This window comes from Camelus dromedarius, chromosome 14 (genome assembly GCF_036321535.1).
Source record: "Camelus dromedarius isolate mCamDro1 chromosome 14, mCamDro1.pat, whole genome shotgun sequence".
NCBI lineage: Eukaryota > Metazoa > Chordata > Mammalia > Artiodactyla > Camelidae > Camelus > Camelus dromedarius.
The window spans coordinates 60,415,067-60,435,325 of NC_087449.1; the positions used below are offsets into that span (position 1 = coordinate 60,415,067).

The 20,259-nt window shown below is 41.8% G+C and overlaps 1 protein-coding gene and 1 non-coding gene across 4 annotated transcripts in view; one reads left to right on the top strand and one right to left on the bottom strand.

The window, feature by feature from the left end:
• The window catches only part of SPEN (spen family transcriptional repressor), a 76,270-nt gene that overhangs the window by 3,187 nt on the left and 52,824 nt on the right, over positions 1-20,259 (bottom strand). For 2 of the 3 annotated variants that reach the window (XM_011000887.3, XM_031464135.2), the window contains 6 exons: positions 18,485-18,636; positions 15,825-15,950; positions 15,368-15,481; positions 14,163-14,276; positions 13,136-13,236; positions 293-8,438 (listed from right to left, as the gene is read on the bottom strand). In XM_011000887.3, the coding sequence (XP_010999189.2) occupies positions 293-8,438; positions 13,136-13,236; positions 14,163-14,276; positions 15,368-15,481; positions 15,825-15,950; positions 18,485-18,636 (8,753 nt within the window). The remainder of the gene's footprint in view (positions 1-292; positions 8,439-13,135; positions 13,237-14,162; positions 14,277-15,367; positions 15,482-15,824; positions 15,951-18,484; positions 18,637-20,259) is intronic. The other variant, XM_064494029.1, reaches the window with a different exon arrangement.
• Positions 11,750-11,822, top strand: TRNAA-UGC (transfer RNA alanine (anticodon UGC)). Its single transcript has one exon. It is a non-coding gene; the product is annotated as a tRNA-Ala (tRNA).

A 20,259-nucleotide genomic window follows, 5' to 3' on the forward strand; every position in this document is an offset into this window, starting at 1 on the left:
CTCTCCTGTGGGCCAGGCCCCCAGAAAGGACTTCACCCGGACTGACATGCTCTTGGGCATTCAGGATTGAGGGCTCTGGTATAAGCAGGTCACCTGTTGCCCACCCCCCACCTCTCCACCTGTTCCCACAAAGAACTCCCTCCATGTCCCTGGCTCCTTGTGCTATGATCTGATCCCTTCATCCCCAGATTTAGGGAGTTCCTCTCTAAACCCACAAAAACAACAACGTATTTTTGGGACCTGGCACCTCCGGCACTACCTGGACCGGAAGGCAGGTTTTTGGTACTCTCACCTGAGCAGGGGCCTTGGTCCGGGAAGGCAGGCCAATGGAGGCAGCAGCAGGAAACTGCGTGTGCGTGAGCTGAGCCGGGCCGTGGTAGGTGCGGATGTCCCCGTACCTGTACTCTTGAAACAGCTCCCCGCTGGAGTGCACGATCTGCACCCCGTGAGTCACCACCACAGGCGGGGTCAGGGGCAGCCCCTGGAGCTGGTTGCTGGGGGTGACTGTGAGGATGCGGGCCTCACTGTGAGGGGTGGGGGCAGGGGCAGCTTTGGCATCTGCCGTCTTGGCAGCCTCTTTTCCTGGCTGCTGAGGGGTCTTGCTGGCTGGTGGCACCTTCACTACCCCATCTGCCGCCCTGGGCTGCTCGCTGACGGCCGTCACGTGGGGATGTACCATGATCCTCACGTCCCGGGGCACGGTGTATGGGTGCAGTCGGTACTCAGACTGCATGACCAGCACCTCCGACTGCACAGGGGCTGTGGCTCGAGCAACAGGGAGGTGGTAATGCACCTCTTCCTCCGGAGGGTGCTGGGAGGCCAGGGCGGGCACACCAGCTGTGGCTGGCTGGGGGGTGCCCGCACGCTGCGGGGCCCGGACCTCTATCTGCTGGGGCTGCAGGGGTGCTCGAGGAGAGTGAAGAGTCTCTGGCCGGATGCTGTAGGTGATGCTGGGCAGCGTGGGCGTGTTCATCCTCACCTCGCCCTGGGACAGGTGGCTGAGGGACACAGTCTGGGTGATGCTGTGGGGCGGCATGATGACAGACTGCTCTGGGTGTATGCTAGAGATGAACTGAGGCACAGGAATGCCTGCAGCCAGCATTACTGTGGCGTTAGTGGAGAGGGCAGTGGACGTGGTGCTGCTGGGTTGGCACGCCCTCGGGAACGGGGATGGAGCAGGCCCACTGGGTCGAGGGGAATGAGCATCTGGCTTTGTGGCCGCCAAGTGGGAGACAGTTCGATCAGTTGGGGTAGTGGGCCCCGAGGTGACGTGGTTCACTTCTGAAGGCAGTTTGCTGGGCAGAGCAGGGGGATGGTGGGGTGTAAGAGTGGACCCCAGGTTAGCCGGCTGAAGGACCTTGGTCTCTATTTTGAGGGTGACGGGGTCAGCAAGCTTTTTGTTAGTGGTGACTATGCTTGGGGTGAGGACCAGCTGGTTGTGAACCAGCACTGGGGGTGTGTTTATGCCCTGGGTGAGGACCTTCACCGTGCCGCCCTGGGTGACAGGTGTGGACACAGAGAGGTGAATGGGCTCAGGCTTCTCCAAGGACGGACGATCAGCTTTAACAGATGAAATCACAGGAGATGCGTTGTACGTCTGGGCAGTTAGCACCAGAGTAGAATGGGTGGCCACATTTGCGTAGCCTGAAGGCGCCTGAGGGCCTTTGGGTGGAGGCTGCGAGGGCGTGACAGAGTCTGGTTTGACCTGGGACTTGGATACCGACTGCTGAAATTCAATGTCCATCGCACTTGCTGGGGGGATCTGGCTAATCTTGGCACTGATCCGCTGTGGGCCTTCAGTCTTCTGCCCTGAATAGCTCAGGAGTACCACCCCTTCTGAAGTGTTCACACGCAGCCCAGCGCCAGAGCCAGTGTCTGCCGGACGTTCGTCAATCACAGACATAGACCCCGGGTGGAACCGACTGTTGTCAGTAGCACTGGGTCTCTGTTTGCACTTTGATGGTGCAATCACTGCCCCCGCCACAGTCACTGCACCCGCTGTTGTGGCAGTCACCCCTCCAGATGCCGAAGTCACCGCACCCGCTGTGACCGTCACCGCACCTGCGCTGGCGTTCACTGCGCCCGTGGCAGCATTCACTGCACCTGTGGCGGCGTTCACCACACTGGTGGCGGCGTTCACTGGAGTGGTGAGGACATTCACTGGCCCCGTGAGAACATTCACTGGTCCCTTTAGGACATTCACAGGGCCAGCAGGAGTGTTCACCAAGCCTTTCAGCGTGGCCACTGAGCCCTTCACAGGGCCTTTCAGTGCATTCACTGGGCCAGTCAGTGCGTTCACTGGGACCAGGGAGACATTGACCAGGCCGGTCAGGGCACTCACCAGGCCAGTCAGGGTTTGTGGAGCTGGTTTTGCCAGAGTTATCTTTTGTGAATTCTCCAAATCAATGCTGACAGGCATTCGGCTAATAACAGAAGTAATTTTGGGAGCAATAACTGGAGTAACCTTCTCTTTGTCAGCAGCTACTGGAACTTCTGAGGCCTGGGTGTCGGAGGTGTTAGTTACTGGAGCTGCTGGTTTTTCCTCTAAAAGCGGCTTTTTAGATTCCACTGGAGGGGGCAGGGTCTCATGCAGGCAAGGGGTGGCACTTACAGGCTCTGCAATGGCAGTTGTGACACTCGTGGAAGTGACGCCCGTAGCAGACACGTACTTAGGGTCCATGAGGATCTTTCTCAGCGTGCTGGAGCTGGTGTCGATGTCAGAGGCCTTTGTGTCTGGGGGAAGAGCTGGAGATGGGGTGGACTGCGCCCGTGGCTCCTCCTGCCTTGTGATCCACTCTGTCACCTTGGGAGGGGGACTCTGGTGTGGGACACCCCCAGCAGTAATTGGGGGTGGGAGCTTTGCTGCAGTTACAGAAGGAATTGTGGGGGTGGGCATGCTAGAGTCACTGGGCGGGGTCACTGGGTCACTTTCGATGATGGAATGTACCCTGAATCTGGCTTGAGGCTCATCATCCACGGGGGCTGGCTGTGAGGGAGGGGGAAGGTCTGGGAGAGCAGATGCTTTGGTTGGAGTCTTTTCTTCAACACTGCTTTCTTGGGACAAACTTTCCATGGATGGAGTCTTGCCTGGGTCAGAAGCACAAGACTCAGAGGGAGTGGACTGGGGCCCGTCACTCTGCTTTTCCTCCTGCGGAGTTTCTAGGGGCGGTATCGTTGCCCCCTCATTTGCAGCAGGGCTCTTGCTTTGAACTTGGTCAGGTTCGGAGACATGCGTCTCTGCGGCGCCCCCCGTTTTCTTGCTTGTATTCCGTTTGCGGCGTGATCGACTTGTCTTCTGGCGCCCTTTGTCTTTCCGAGCAAGAGTCACTTCTGCCTCTTTTGATCCCTTGGCTTCTGGCACTGGGAGGGAGGTTTCGCTGCCGCTCTCTTTGGCTTCCTTGGTATCTGCTGGGCCCACTGTGGGGTCAGGTGCACTGCCTGGTGGCCTAGAAGACTCTGTGGCAACCTCAGTCTCTAAGATGCCAGACACAGCCTCATCGGTCTCGGGCTCCATTCCTTCCTCTGGAGGCTGCAGATCTGTCTGAGATTCTGCAGGGAATGGTGGAGGTGCTGGGAAGTTTTCTGGCTCCCCAGAAATGTCATTTATGATGGAACCAATGGCTGCAGCCAGCTCTGTTTCGCTGGCTTGGTGTGCGGGCTTGTCCCCATCCTCTGTGGAGAGGCCCTCCGGGGCATCTGTGGCTGCCGCCTTGAAGGCCGCGGGGGCTGACGTTTCCGTGAGCTTCTCGATGTTCTCCACGGCCTGCTCCAGCTCCATCTGCTTGGCTAACTGATTTGCTTCTGGGGATGGCTTAGAGGCAGACACATCTTCTTCCTTCTCTGGTTCCTTGCCCAGGTCAGCTGGTTCACTGTTCAACTGCGATGATAAACTACCCTCCTTTTGAGGACTCTCGCTCTTCTCAGGGGAAACTGCCACGACCCCAGCTTCCTTTTCCACCGGTGGCCCTGCAGGGCCTGCAGCCACACTGGGACTTACAGTGGCTTCCACATTTTTTAGATTTGCAGATTTGTCCACCGCTGACCTAGAGTTCCGAGATCTTCCTCTCTTTGACTTGGAGTTTTTCTCAGGGGCTGTTTTTTTCTCCACCACTTCAACTGGGGGGGCTTCTGGTGGATTCCTGTCTGTGCCAATTTCTTTTTTGTCACGTTTCTGTTCACTTCCTGCTTCTTCTTTATCAGCCTTGGATTTTGTGTTATTTTCTTTCACGTTTACTTGGGGACCCACCTCAGTGGTGGCCTCAGGACGTTCAGCATCAACTTTCGGTTCATTTTTCCCCCTCTTCCCTTGTTGGCCACCAGCAGCTACTTTTTGGGATCGGGGGGATCTCCATCCCTCGGCTGGTTTGACTGTTTCAACAGGTTCTTTCGCCTCAGTCTCATCATCTTCATCAGCTCGACGGCGTGTTTTTGGAGGCCTTCCCCTCCGAGGGGTGGTGGGAACCACCGCAGCCTCCTGAAGCTCTCGCTCCAGTCTCTTCCTGGTCACTCGCGGTTGCTCGACGGGCTCCTTGACTGGCGAGCGGCTCTCATGGTCACCCATGGTCGCGTAGACACTCCTGACATTCCGGCGCCTGGTCCGGCTGAGGGGCAAGCTTGGCTCAGGGTGTTCAGGGTCTGCGGCCATGTTTTTAGAGGCAGTCCTTGTAATCTTCTCTGCCTCCATCTTCAATTCTAAAAGCTTCTGTGCTTCTCCCCGAGGAGAATTGGACCGCTTGAGCTTTTCCCGGTCTATCCTCTCACTCTTCCTCGTGACTGGCTTCTCCACCATACTTGCTGCAGCTGCCTGAACAGGGGTCTTGGAACGTTTACTTTTGTTTGGCTTTTTATCCTTTGCGGCAACTGGAGGGTCAGCCTCTGCATCTTCAGGAGCCTGAGGCGGAACCTCAGGAACAGCTTCAGCTTTTGGGTTTGCATTAGGTTCAACATTCGCAGCTGAGTCTGGCTTTTCCACTTTTGGCTCATCAGCTTCCTCAGGCTTCTGCGCTGGTTTTGAAAGTGTTTGGGAACTGTCAGGTTCTGGCTCTACACTGCTCTCTACCTGGGAAAATGAGGCCCCAGGAGTTGGAGGCTTGGCGTCCAGACAAGGCAGGTGATCAACTGATGAGCTTTCTTCAACAGCTAAAGGAGTCTCGGCGACATCTTTCCTGGTGTCTACTCCTGGGGGCAAGTCTGCCTGTTCAGGTTGCTCTGCAGTGACAGGAGCCAGGTCAGATACAGGTTTTGCTTCTTCTGACACAGAGTCTGGCTCCGTGGCCTTCTCTTCTGTCACCGAAGGCACCTCTCCTGTTTTTTCACCAGCTGTCTTCTCCAGCGATGGTGATGCTGACTCTGGGGCTGCAACTGTGACACTCGGAGGCCCCGTCGAAGATGGAGTTTTCAGTTCTGACTCTTTATTCTCAGGAGCAGATTCTGGAGTCTTGGGGTGATCCTCTGTATCTTCCTGTTTCTCAGCCTCTTGGGGTTTTTGGTCTTTTTCTTTTTCTTTCTGTTGCATCCGTGTGAGTTCCATAAATCTGCTATGGAAAAGCACTACCGGCTCTTGGATCAGATCGGCTGTGCTATTCACTCCATCAGATGCCTGCCTCCCATATAACCTGCCAGAAACGAGGTCAGGTTCTTCGTCTTTTCTCTCTAGATGCTGTAGTCGCTTGGAATCTTGTTCGAAGATTGAGCTGTGTAAAAAACGAGAAGCAAATAATTCTTGCCTTTCCTGTTCTTCTTCTTTATGGTCATCTTTTTTATCATCCATTTTTCCTTCTGAATCAGTCCGAATTTTCTTCTTTTTCATGTACCAGGATGGAATAGGTCTTGGAGCAGAGTCAACCTTTTCTTTATCTTTGTTGTTTCGAAAATTAGCAAATCGCGAGTCCCAATCAAGAAAAGACCAATTTTCTTCTCGGGATGAAGAGAGGGATTTAGCTCTTTCAAGCAAAGCCTTGGTGTCTGGGGTGATTGTCTTATCCAATGCAAAAGAATAAAATTTGTTCCTTTCTAAAGAACTGGAGAGTCTTTCATCTCTCTCACGTAGTTTGTCTTCTCTGTCCCTCAATAAAAAAGACAATCGAGAGCTTTCATATAACGCAGAGGCTCTGGGAGAGTGAGATTTGTGTTCACCATCTTCATCAGAATCAGAAGGCACCTCACCAGGTTCCAAGTCACGTACAGACCTCTTTCGGAGGCTGTCTCTCTTAATTATGGTGTTTGGGAAACTCACATCGAATTTGCTGGCATCTTGTTTCGTTTGAGAGTCCCACCGATTTAGCTCATCTTCAGAATTCAAGACAGATAGCTTTATTTTAGCCATGTCTGCCATCTGTTCTCTCCTGCTAGAATCATAAGGATTAAATTTTAAGGACTCTTCCCTGACTGTTATGTTAGAATAGGGGAGACTTTTTTCATCTACTTTAGGAGACCCTTTTAATGACATTAGCCTAGGGGAGCCAATGGGGTCATCATCTTCATGGAAGGAACCATGTCGGATACTAGGAGAACCACCAGTTCTTTCAGAATCTTCACTGATTTGGCGTGAACTTCTGTAGTTCCTCTCTCTCTTAGTGCTGATGTCAAAATCGACGTGGTCCATCCTTTTCTTTTTGCTGGGAGGAGAGTCGTCAGTGACATCCTGAGGGGGTTTGCCTACCTCATGAACAAGACTACGTCTTTCATATTCATCCACATCCTTTTTAGGACTGCCGAACTTTTCAGACTTGGCTATTTCCATCTCCATCTGCTGTTTTCTACGACTCTGCTCCATTTGTTTTCGGTAACTCTGCGTGTGATCAATATCTATGCCAATTTTTTCTTCAGTATTTACTGAATGTGGTTTCTCTTGGCCTGATTTACACTCAAGTGTTTCATCACGAAGACTGCAATAGTTTTTCCTATTATCTTCTCTGTCTGGTCCTTGATCATCTAATAGCTGCAGCTGTTTGAGCTGTGGTTTGGAGGGAGTGGGTTTTTTTGGCTGGATTTCTTGGTTTTCCACAGATTCACCTACTGGTTCTCCCAGCCTTGCTTGTAGGTCTGAGCTGGGCCTTGAGCCAGTCGCAACAGAAATACTGGCAAGCTCCTGACAGTCTTTGGGGCTGGGAACAGCATTAAGTCTGTCTAGTTTGATTTTTTTAGATTCTCTTTTAAGAATTTCTTTCCTCACAGGCTTTCTTTCAGACTCTCCTTCCCTCAGCAGAATGACATCTCTTGATATGTCAGGCTGCTTTTTTAAAAGCACCCGAGCATCCTCCATCTCTGGACTACTTTTCTTGACTTCTGATTTTTGCCTTTCTGCTTTCAAACTGGAATCTGCAAAACGCCTTTTCCTTGCTTCCAGCTTCTCCAGATCCACAGCACTCACCCCGTCAGCACTCTGCTCTGGTTTTAGGTGCTTCCTGGGTTTAGGCCTGCCTTCCTTATCTGCCACTTCTACGTGGCTTGAAAGCCCCTTTTCCTTTGGCATTTTCATCCTAACAGATTCTAGTTTCGACAACTCAGATTTTGCAGGCTCTGTTTGAGAGACCTGAAGTTTCTGATCTAGGGCAGAAGACTTGACAGTGTCATTATCAAGCTTGGCTTTTAACTTTTCCAAAGGAGGGTGGTCAATAACTTTCCCCTCTTTTTCTTTCACTCGAGTCAAAACCACACAAGGCATCAGTTCCAAGCGGTTTTTTGCTACTCCTTCTTTGTCAGCTTTCTCTCTGCTCAGTTTATTTGAACTCCTAGATTTTTCAGGACTCTGTTCTCTCTCGTTTTCTTGGTCTGTTTCTGAAGACTGAGAACTAGGGGAATGAACTTTTCCTTTTCGTTTCTGCTTGTCAGTTTTATCCTTTTCCACTTTTTCCTTCCTTATTAAGCGCCTCTCTCTTTCTACTCTCTCAGAATCAAAAGTTCGTTCTTTATCAGTCTTTTCATTTTTTGTATAGCGTTCCAAACGAGGCTTGTCAAGTTTCTCATATCTTGGAGGGGAAAGTGAGCTACAGCTTCCACTCCGGTCCGAGGATCGGCTGTAAATCCTCCTCTCAGAATCACTAGGCAATCTCTCTGACTGTGAGGGTGATGCTCCAGGACTCTGTGGGCGTCGCAAGTGCACTGGACTCTGACTGCGTTCAATTGGCCTCCTCTCGTGGTCTCTGTCCCGGTCAGACTCAAATCTTTCACGTTCTCTTTCCCGTTCCCTTTGCCTGTAACTGTATTCCCGAATATCTTGTTCATAAGGATCATTTCTGTAATCCCTATATTCCCGGGGATCATCATAATACCGTGATTCATAGTAGTCTCCTTGGTAAGTTTCCCATTCTGAATAAAACTCTCTCCCTCGAGCTGGATAGTCCCGTCTGGAATCCTCAGGATATGTGCCTGGAGTACGAACATTCTCATAATATGTACGATCTTGGCTATAGTCGTAAGATCCCCTTCGTTCTTCTCTGCCAAAAGACAAAAAATAATTTATTTGTTTTGTTTCCTCATCACTTACACATTAATCAGACATATGAGATTACAAAGTCCAGCTTCAAAAAGTCTTTGCCATTATTTAACTATTAGACCTGCACTGTCTATACCGTAGCTACAAGCCACATGTGGCTACTGAGAATTTGAAATATGGCTAGTCTAAACTGAGATGTAAGTATAAAATACACACTGAATTTGGTAGATTTAGTTTTTTTAAAAATAGGAAAAGAAATTAGTAATTAATTTAGATTATATGTTGAAACAATATTTTAGATATATTGAGTTAATAAAATTTCATCTTTGCTTTTTACTAAACCACATATGTAAGCTTGCATTACACTTCTATTGGACTTGGACAGCTGTGCTTCAGCCCTTTTTAAATTTTTTTTGGTATCAGTTGTCATGACTTACAATGAGCAATAGTATTAAACAGCATCGCATCCCACATTTCTAAGTCTTTTCTGCCAAAAGATATTTTTACCACAACTTGAGAAACAAATCTACTGTTTAAAAGATAGGTAACAATTTAAAATCTTTCCACCCATGCAACCTGTATATTGGTAACACCTCTACCTCAATTCACAACTTAAAAAGACACAGTGGGCGCCAGTCTCCCTGGGTTCAGTCTCCTCACTTGTAAAATGATTAACTTTTTCCTCATAAAACCCTCAAGATTAAATAACATTTGTAAAAACTTTCCTAGCACAATACAAGGCACATACTTGGCCTTCAGTAAATGTTAGTTTTCCCCAATCCACCAACTAACAGATCAGGTGATTACAAACTGGGTGAGATGATTCCTTAATTGTAAAAGAATTCACCACAGGTTTTCTCCCACAGTGACGTGTCCCACTGCATTCAAAATAGGATTAAATTTACATGCAAGAACATGTATGGTGTATAAAATGAAATTCACCTGTAACAGAGGCCAATTCCTTCACTCCTGTTCACTTTCAGTGTTTGTTCTCTTAGGCAGGTATGGCTTGCTCATTCTACATAGTACTGCCAGTAGTGGCTCAATTAAACATAACAAACCTAGAACTTAAGCCTCTAAAGTAAAGGCATGAGCTTTTGTCTTCTTGGCTCACAGCAAGTACTCAAGTATTTGCTGAAAGAATAAACCTTAGAAAAATATATGTCAAAGCTGCTACTGGGAGATGTTCTAACCCATTTTCAATAGCAAATGAAGCATCGAGACTTATCATTCAAACACTGGAAGCATCAATAACACATTATTATATGCATTTATACTGCACTTTTTCATTTCAAAGACAGTACTTTATGACATATCTATGATACTTGATTTAACTGGATCCAAGATGGTCCTTCTACAGTTCCACAGGAATCAGATTCCTTGCTTCAATAGTGATGAGCCGTCTTGCAAATGAATGTTATCAGTCACGGAGTAAGGCTAATTTAACTCATTACCACCAGCAAAATATAAACTTCAAGGAAGCATCACTTTTGTATGTAAAGTTGAACACACTGTAAGTTTTCTAATAAAAAGTGGTTAGGACATCTAGAATGATACTAGTTTACTGCCCACATTAAAAGTAGGTTTTAAAATAGTTTCCAGATATTTTTTAAATTAAGCAAACTAAAACTACATCCAAAATATGAAAAAAGCTACAGAAGTCAAAGGTATATGTGTAAATGTTAGTGCTGCACTCTTCAGTTTAATAAATAATGGTTCTGTACATATTTTGTCAGGCCCTAGGACTACCAAAAAAAAAAAAAAAAAGAACATTCCTGCCATTAAGGAACTCAAGTAAAGAGACAATAGAACTGAACACTGATACTATGTACAAAAGACTCTAGCAGGACCTGGAGGGATTCTGAAAGGTCAGGTTTTGAGGAAACTATTCCTACGACTGCACAATATCCAAACTACCATAAGTAGGTGGGAAATTTGTCTAAAGCATATTGTGACCCTACAAATTCATCTTGAGAATCACTCTGGTAAAAGTAAAGCTCAGTGCACTAGCAGGTAGGAGCCCTGGGTTCATTCCCAGCCCAACTACTTAGTAGCCCGTGAGCTTAACAGCAAAGTCATCTGATCTTCAGTTCCTACTGTAAGTAACACATGACAAGAGTCATGACCCCATTTCCCTGACACAGTACTTGAGGGAATAAAAGAAATACTACTTTTAAACTTTAGAGCCCTATGTAAATGGATCATCATTTGCATTCCTCAGCTAAACCGTCATTAGGAGTAAACAATTTTTTTTTCATTTATTCATCAACTATTCAGTGGAATGACTTCCTTCCACTCTACAGAAAGGGCAAAGATTCTCAAGTTCCATTGCAAGGAATGCATTCCAGAAGCACTGCCATCTGAAACCAAATGGGGTAAAACTGGGTCACAGTGAAGGCCCACACCCTCCCGCTTCCTACTTTAGGAAATAAACTCCACTCAACAGGGATAAATAACCACGGGTAAGAACCAAAGAACAAAGCCAGAACCAGATCAGTAAACTGGGTGAATTTAAGTAGCAATATACAAAAACTAACACTCACACAGCATTATCCAACCCTCACAAGACACTGTTCTTTGACAAATATTTAAGAGTATGCACAGGGGGTTTTAATGGAATTTTTACGTCTTAGGTGCCACTAGACCATCAACACACTTTCCACTCACTCATGGAGAAGAATTCCTGTAAGTATTTAAAGTATTAACAATGACATCAGACTGTTACTTGGGGAGCCAGGATGGAGAACTCTCCCAATAGACACATTCTTTTACATATGTTCATTCTCTCTCTCTCTCACACACACACACACAAAATTGACAGAAAAATTCAGAATGTGAGTTCCAATCTACTAGTGAAAAACCATCAAAAGCCTAGGACTTCAAGCTTTTAGAAGTCTGGCTGTAGGGGACATTTTTAATTTTAAAAGCTTCCAAGTATACAATGACCATTACACAATACTCCACAAGCAAATGATAAAGAAATATATACCTTCTATGATTTAAACGAAAATGAATTGGCGAGAAGAGGCAGTAAAAGGGAATGCATTCAACAGATTTCTGGCAGCACAATCAGGATTTGGCTCATGTAGAGCCCTTTTATACTTGAGTGTCTAAAGGCATTTTTCAAACAGCCTTTTGTCTAACATGTATAGGGGTGGAGACTTACTGGTAACATTCCAGGAGACTTAATCACAGAGGAATGTTTGGACAAACAGCTTCATCATATGGATGATAGTTTCCATTTTCAAATATGATCAGCTATTGAAGAACCTGGTGACACTGTTAGGATGTTTTAATAATACTGGTCTAGGGGGAGGGTATAGCTCAGTGGTAGAGTGCTTGTCTTGCATGCACAAGGTCCTGGGTTCAATCCCCAGTACCTCCACTTAAAAAATAATAAATAAACCTAACTGCCTCCTTCCCTTAAAAAAGGCATTCTTAATAATATTTGTCTAAAAAATAATCAAGCATCTGTTCTGGGGCAATTTTAAGCTAATGGAGATAACCTGATTCAGACTGTGAGACCTTAACTTAAATGACTCTAACCTAAATGATTCTGATTCTGAACTAAACCTTAAATGATTCTATAATGTTCCCTACAAGCAGCAGAAAAATAACAAATACTACATTACCATGACTGAAAATATTAACAAGGAGAAGTAAGGTTTACTTTTTACATCACTAAAGTTACCAATTTATTTATGGTCTGGCTTACTAATTCACAAATTATTTAAGAGATCTGAATTTAAAACAAAGCCCTTGATAGTCTTTTGAGGGGTTTTTTTTGTAAGACTTTTTAAAGCACAGTCGGTTTACAAAGTTGTGTTAAAAATTTACCATTTTAAACATCTTTTTTTTTTTAATGGAGGTATTGAAACCAGGACCTTGTGCATGCTAAGCATGTGCTCCACGACTGAGCTATTACCCTCCCTCACCTTTTAAATTAATTCTATGAGCAAGGGGGACAGTGTAGCTCAGTGGCAGAGGGCATGCCTAGGATGCACAAGGGTCCTGGGTTCAATCCCCAGTACCTCCATTAAATAAATAAACCTAATTAACAACCCCCCCCAAAAAAAAACAAAAAGGAAAAAATTTAATTCCATGAGCTCATGTATGGTGACAACCTGGATGCTGTCATTAGTAAATATATAGGGCATTTAAGCGGGAGAAGGGGTGGGAAGTGATAGACTGGGAGTTCAAAATTTGTAGATATTGACAGGCATATGTAGAATAGATAAACAAGATTATATTGTTAGCACAAGGAAATATATACAAGATCTTGTGGTAGCTCACAGCGAAAAAAAATGTGATAATATATATATGTTCACGTATAACTGAAAAATTGTGCTCTACACTGGAATTTAACACAACATTGTAAAATGACTATAACTCAACAAAAAAATGTTTAAAAAATAAATAAAAACAAATATAGGGCATTTAATATTTAATAATGCAGTTCAACTTGTTATACAGTAACTCAGCGAGAAAATGTAGATAAGGTTATTCCAAATCCCACGAGCTACATGAAAACTGGATTCATAAAAATAATTTTTATGTGTTTCTTTATGCAGGAATAAAAGGGATGAGTTCTGAGGGGATCAGAGTAGAAATGAGTGAAAGATAAAATTTAATCCCATCTAAATTTTACATATTAGAAATTTTAAAATGCAAGCTATGCTGATAGGTTAAAACACATACCTTCTTTCTGCTAACATTTCATAAAAGTCTCTGATATCTTGACCAGATTTTTCCATACAGTGATAAAATGCCAATTGACTCTCCCGATTTGCAAAATCCACCTTAAAAAAAAAAAAGAATAGCAGGTGTTTGGTGAAAGTTTCAGATTTTAATGATGGAAAGTGTTACCAAATTTGAAAATTTTCCCAACAGAGCCCTCTGGATAAATTTTAAGAAAGAACAACTAAAACTATATTTTATTAACCTGAAATCTCTCTCAAATTTTACACAAAAATGATAAAGAATTATAATCTAAAATTCCAGAACCCAATTGTGAAAGAGTAGAAAAAGTAAAATGGAAGACTGAAACACAGCTCTAAGGATTCTAGATTATCAATTAAATAATTAGACCAGCTAAATCCAGTAATCTGTTGTGCATAAATTTGCTAGAACCACAGTTAGAACACAAAATAAAATATCAAAGAACATTTAAACTTTACTCACAGCCAGGCCTCAGAATCACTAAAATATAATACTCATCATTTATTAATACCTTATTTTGAAAAGACTGATTTCAATCTATCCACCCATAGTTATGAAGAACACAAATTTCTTCAAACTATCACGAACAAAAGTTTTTAAACAAAAACACTAGACAAAAAGATCATGCCTTCAGTGGTTACCCACTCTTTAGTTGAGGAGGAAAAAAGATGAAGAGAAGACCATTCAAGAAACTGGACTGACATAAGGAGCTCCTGGGTGTGCGGATGCCCACAGGTGACTGTGGCCAGCCTGTACAAAGAGTACCAGGCACCCAGGGCGCAGAGAAGCACCCTTCCTTGGATGAGAGGATTTTTAGGGAAGGTTCTGTGGCTAATGGTTTAATAGACCCTGTGCCCTCCAGTAGCCAGATGTAAAAACTGTAATATCCCCCTTAAAAACTGAGGACATACACTGCATGTCCTGTAAACCAACAAAATGCCAGTTATTAAGAGGCTGGGATCTGACAATTACTGTGTTTTGCTTTGTTTAAAGTCTTTCTGCACACCTTAATTTTATTCCCACCAATTTTCCTCCCCTTGGTCTCTTTTACAGCTGCTTGTGCGTATTCAATCTCATTGTAGAGAACCAGGGCCATGCCTTTTAAGCGGTCAAACACCACCTGTAAAAAACAAAAAAACAAAACAAAAAACAAATAAGAGCCTCATCCACCAGACTGAGTGTCAGTCCCAACAAAATTCTAAGCCACAGGGATACTGCCAAGAAAAAAAAAATTTTTTTAATTCTAGAAAAAATTTCAGGCTCTTCCTGATGATGCACGTTACAGTGAAAACACAATAAAAGGTGCAGGGACCGTTCAGAATTGTGGGTGCTGTGGCTTGCGGTATATTATGCCTTTATTTTGTTTTTCTGTATTTTATTTTATTTTCCATGTTGACTGAGTCCTGTACTGTACTGTATTAAAGTAAGCACTCTTGTAGTTTTGGCTCTCAAAAATCAACACAGTTGAAAGAGAGAAAAAAATTTAGAGTACATCAACAATCCATTTGATATTGTACATCAACTATATTCTAATTCAGAAAATTTAAGAAGAAAAAACTACATTACACCAAAGGTAAAATTAGAAAAAAACAGTAAGTTACAGTGTATTTTGGTCATAAGCAGCACTACTGTCTTAAAGCCGTAGATTATTTATACTAACAGTCTTTAAGATGTGTTTCTCCAAAAAACAAAAGCTACACTTTAATTTCAAAGTTATGCAACATGCCTACCACAGTGTAAATCTGCTTTCAAGAAGTTAAAGGCTTCACATAATGGAATGGGGACCAGAGACCCTTTTCCTGTTATGTTTGTGAGCGTGCTACATAACAAACACTGGTTAGATGAATATTCTATTGTGTGAGAGTCCTTTTAAAGTTATCGTCATTATAAAAAAAAAACTAATTACATAGTGTGAGCGAATAATTCTATAGACTAATTTTAACATGAGATAAAATCTAGAAATTCCTAAGAAATATTAGTTCCAAAATTAATCATTTAGACTGATACTAGATAAGTTTTTCAAAATACTCACATATTATAAGCTAATAGATGCAAATGCTCTTCTAGACCAAATTTTGGAAAAGAGAATTTTAATGTATGAGTTATTAAAGAAAAGAAAGTCAGCAATAGAAGTTGGGACTGAAAGGACAGAACACCAAGAAAAGGGAGTCAGAAGTAACTTTAAACCACAAAACAAAACCTCCCACTTACCTTTACCACAGGCCCATATCGGCAGAAATGACGTGTTAAATATTGATCCGACACATTTGAAGAAAGCCCGTCTAACCACACACAGTTTGTAGGCATGCTCTTTCCAAAACCCAGCTGAATATAAAAGGCAAAATTTCTATTAGTTAAGTCACCAATTATTCAACAACAAAATTCTGAAAAATCTTGTCTTCTATAGCAATCTTACCAAACCAACATCTCAAGTGGGAACCATCAGGTTAAAATCAATAGAAATTTAGAAGAAAGTTATCCTGTCCAGTTAAGCGAGTATCAATTCAGATTATAGTGTAACAAGATGAGGATGCAAAGTTTATCACCTTTATAGTTCTCTCACTTCACTACTGCAATTTTGAATAATCAGACATACGCACAAAAAACTCCAGATCTTAAAAAACAGGGCAAGTATTAACAGCACAATAACTTATGCAAATTCCTTTACCTTGAGGCGATTATTTCCAAGGTATTCCCCATCCATCTTCTTAATAGCCTTACAAACGCTGGCAATATCACAGTATTGCAAGAATGCATACTGAGGAACTCCATTTACTTTCTTAATATCAATATCCTAAAAAAGCCAGGGGATACCACTCAGTAATATGCCAATAAAAAATAAATCAGAATAAACCAAATCCATATGAAGCATATATTTCTCAAAGCAGTTATATTCCCCAAAATCATTTTCTTAGTTACAATTATACATCTTAATGCAACTGTAAATTAACAGCCTAAAAAACTATACAACACAGCATCTGTAGTCACAAACCATGAAATCTCCTCATGTGAAGCCCTTTGCAGAAGAGCAACTGCAATGCAATTCAAAACTCAAAAATTTAAATCCACAATTCCTGTGTTGAGAAATTTATGATAAGAAAGAAAAGATAGCCTATTTGATAAAAACCTAAGAAACAATTCCCTTCTGCAATATCTAAAATCCTTATTAGGAGTAAGCCATTTAAAATATAGTATCTGGGAAGAGTAAGAATGATAAAGAAGTCAAGTTTTCAAAAAGGGATTTAAAGTATGCAATCCTAAATTAGAAGACTCACTCTATCAGTGTATCTAACTGAATTCAGCCTGGTGATAATCTCTTACACACAGAATGAATGGATTACATAAACACCTGAACTACTTTGTGAAGATGCATCAGAACACCATCCTTGGATTAAAGGAACACTCTATAAAGGAATACCCCCATCTCTTTGGAATGCTCGAAACCTACAGTCACATCTGACACTCTGGTCCTGCCTACTTAGAGGAGGTAGTGAAAAAACCTGGCTTACACATGAAAATGGTCCAGAGAAACCAGACACCTGGATGGCAAAACTTGTATTTAAACAATAATGAGCTGGGCCATATACTGCAGATTATGTATTGTGATTATCTAAGCCTCCTTAAAAGGGTCACAAGCCAATAATCAAAACCTGAAACAGAGCAAAATGAGTAATTCATTTAAAGAGCTGTTTGATGGGACCTTAAAAAAAAAAGCAGTAACTTATACTCAAAATTTTTCTAAGTAATGGTAAACAGAAGCTGTGTTCATCATTATGCAGAATGTAATATTCCAGGATAACTCCATTTAAGAGAAATGGTTTCCATAGAATACTAGTGGAATCACTAAATAGATTCTTCTGGTTGTAGCAAAATCTGTTATCAATAAGCAGACGACCACGTTCTGAAAGTTTGCATGTCATTAAAACAGTAACATTTATGAGCAGTTGCAAACATGATAAGATTATGGTTTTCAAACACAATATTGACACATGTACACCTTATTGACAAGCAAAGCTCTTAAAACACAATAATCATTCCATTTTTAGCAACCCTGGTGATGAAAATGTATCCATGTGTCCAAATACAACTCTTTATACTCCTCTAAAACTGAAAGTAGCAGCTACATTCAAATAAAAGTATGTCTGAAAGTTTTATCAATTCACAGGCTCATGAATGACAAACAGTAAATTAAATAAAAATCATGGTATAAAGACAAAAGGAACTGGAACCCAGACAGGTAAGTGAGAATCAAGTCACTCATTTAGGTAAGAAATAGAGCTGGAATAAAGAGTGTATGCTACTCTCACAAAAATAAGAGAACTTAGAAAAATCAAAATAACTGAGAAAGAAAAATGAATGTTTTGCTAGTGTATTTCTCTAAATATACAGCTTCTCTGTTTTTCCTTCACTTCTACCAACTACTTCAATCTCTTGCCCCCAGCCCCTAGAAGATAAGGTTTAGATCTGCCACAAACACAAATAATGTCTTATTCGCAAGAATAGATTATGTCACTAAAAAAATAAAGATCTTTTGCTTAGAGCATTAGTGTATAAAAGAAGGATAAAGGGATGGACAAATGGACACGACACCCCCCCACAAAAGATGAACAATAGCTACTTCTATCCTCTTTTACTCTCCAAAGTCTAAAAATGCTAGAGCATTTTCTTTACTGTTATTAATATAGAGAAAGTCTAGGAAAACAAGTAATTTCCCTATTTTTTCAAACAACAACAACAAAATAGTATATAACCTAAGGGTACAAAGCAACAACTAAACTATTTTCACTATAAATTGACTCAAGTTTAAGTAATGGGGAAGACAAATCCTTCTATTCCTAAATCTAACAATGACTTGCATAGTTTAAAAAATGATTCTAATTAAAATTTCAAAATAAAACTGAGTTTCCGGCATGACAGTCACATTCTAGTAATCTCCAAGGTACTTTTGATGGGCATTGTGATTAAAAAAAAATAACCATACACTAATCTGCTGCTTCTTTCTTACAACAAATGTTTTTCCTTCCAGATTTTCCTTTCAATCCATAGGACTAGCGGCGGCATTACAACAGCACCCAATGGGCAAAGAAAAATGGAAAGGAAAATATGTATGTATACAAAATAAAGATAATTACATATTTTCACATACACACATAAAGGAGTCCCTGATGGGTTTTGCTAGATAATCTTGTAGCAGGAGTTGAAAATACTAGGGCAAGTGAGAAAATATTCATTACACCATATAAATACCATTTTTCCAAATACAATCTGTACTATGCTTTATGTTCTATGACAAAGTCTAAAACTGTTTTTACTATAAAAACAACATACCACAATTTCTCCAAAGCGTTGGAAGATGTTGCGAAGGTCATGATAAGTAGTGGTCTTTTCAAGGTTGCCAATAAAGAGGGTTCTTGTTGCTTTGGGGTGAAATTCATCAATCCTTTCATCCAAAGGGCGAAATTCATTTTCACTTTCCGTTTCTATAAGTGAGGTGGGGGAAGAGAGTGTTTTAATGCGTATTCATGTATCATGGAAAAATCTACATTTAAGAAATTATGTCTCTGAAATAGCAGGCTTAATACTCATACAATCTGGAAAACTATACACATCATCAGAAATAGCTTCAAAGCAAAAGAGGAATACAAAGGCTAAAGAAATTGGTCCAAAAACTTAAGGAAACATTAACACCTTCATCTTTAAAATGGAAAAGTGAACTGAATTTCAATCTGCTAAATTGACTTTTTAAAAAAATAATCATTATCACAGAAATAGGTCTTAATTCCCAGCAGGAAAAAAAAAATTATTTGAGCCTAATCTTAGGTTCCAAAATTATGCAGCAGGCTCTAAATATGTGGCATAAAACTACAATCTGAAATACACATAAAAGTCAGCTAAAAAATGTCCAGCTTCATTATTTGTTTAATATACTTTTCAACATTTTGTACAATGTTTAACATTTTACACTTGTCATGCCCAATTGTCTAAATACAGCAATTTTTAGAACTAAGAATAATAACTGTATGAAAGCTGATTGAAGTAACACAAAATATCTTCTTTTACATGGTACCAATGCCAAACAGAGACTAAATAACTCTTAAGGTTTCTATTTCTTATGATCAAATGTCCTGGTTCAATGTCTAATTCAATCATAGGCCTTCTGTGAAGCTCCATTTATTAACATGACCTAGGGCAGGGACATTCAACATATTGTTGATAATAACTATAATACAGCCTGGATGTTCTCTCTTTTTAAATGTAAAACAAAGCCATCCAAAAAAGTTAATATTTAATCAACTCGACTGAAACAAAGTGTTTAGTGCCAACTACTGAAACATTACTGATGATGTCAACAACACTGGTATTAAAGACTCAACTTCTGAACTGTTGGGTGAACTCAAGCCAGAATATACCTCACTCCTGATTCTAGGTTGAAAGCTCCAGTGGTAGCTCAGCTTAATCTAACCTGTGTCATCAAAGAGTACATACTCAGTGGACTCAGTACACCTGGTCCTGCATTTTCATCTTATCTCACAGGGGTATATCTCATTTTAAGCTCAACTAGGTCTTCTCATAGCTATCTATCTAATAGAGGGCACATATTTAGGAACATTTCATTTAAAAAGAGAAAAATTTTTAAGGAAAAATTAATGCAGACACATCTTGAGGTTTGTACTCCAACAGGCAGAATGAAAAGGATAAAGCATGATCTGCAATCATTAAAATCTGTAATGACTTCAGTTCCACCAAACAGCTCAGTAAAATTTCAAAACTGAAAATTCAGTTTAGGAGGGGAAAAAAATGTCTTCCACATGTAATCTATCTAAGCTTCATGACCAGTTTTAAGTCTTAATGCCTACACATTAGTGAAAAAACTTTTGTCCTGCAACTTCACGTTTAGGGTACTGTAATGCTATGCATAGAAGTTTTTTAAAAAGCACAATCTTAGAAGCCATTAGCGGTCTCTGTGCAAAGCTGGGTTTCCTGGATTTGGATCTTTTTAATTTCAAGAGCTCCTTTACCTAAGGAAGCAATCAGCTCCATACATTTCAATATGTAACATTTATGACAAGCATCCAACAGCATAATTTCAACCAAGTCTCCAT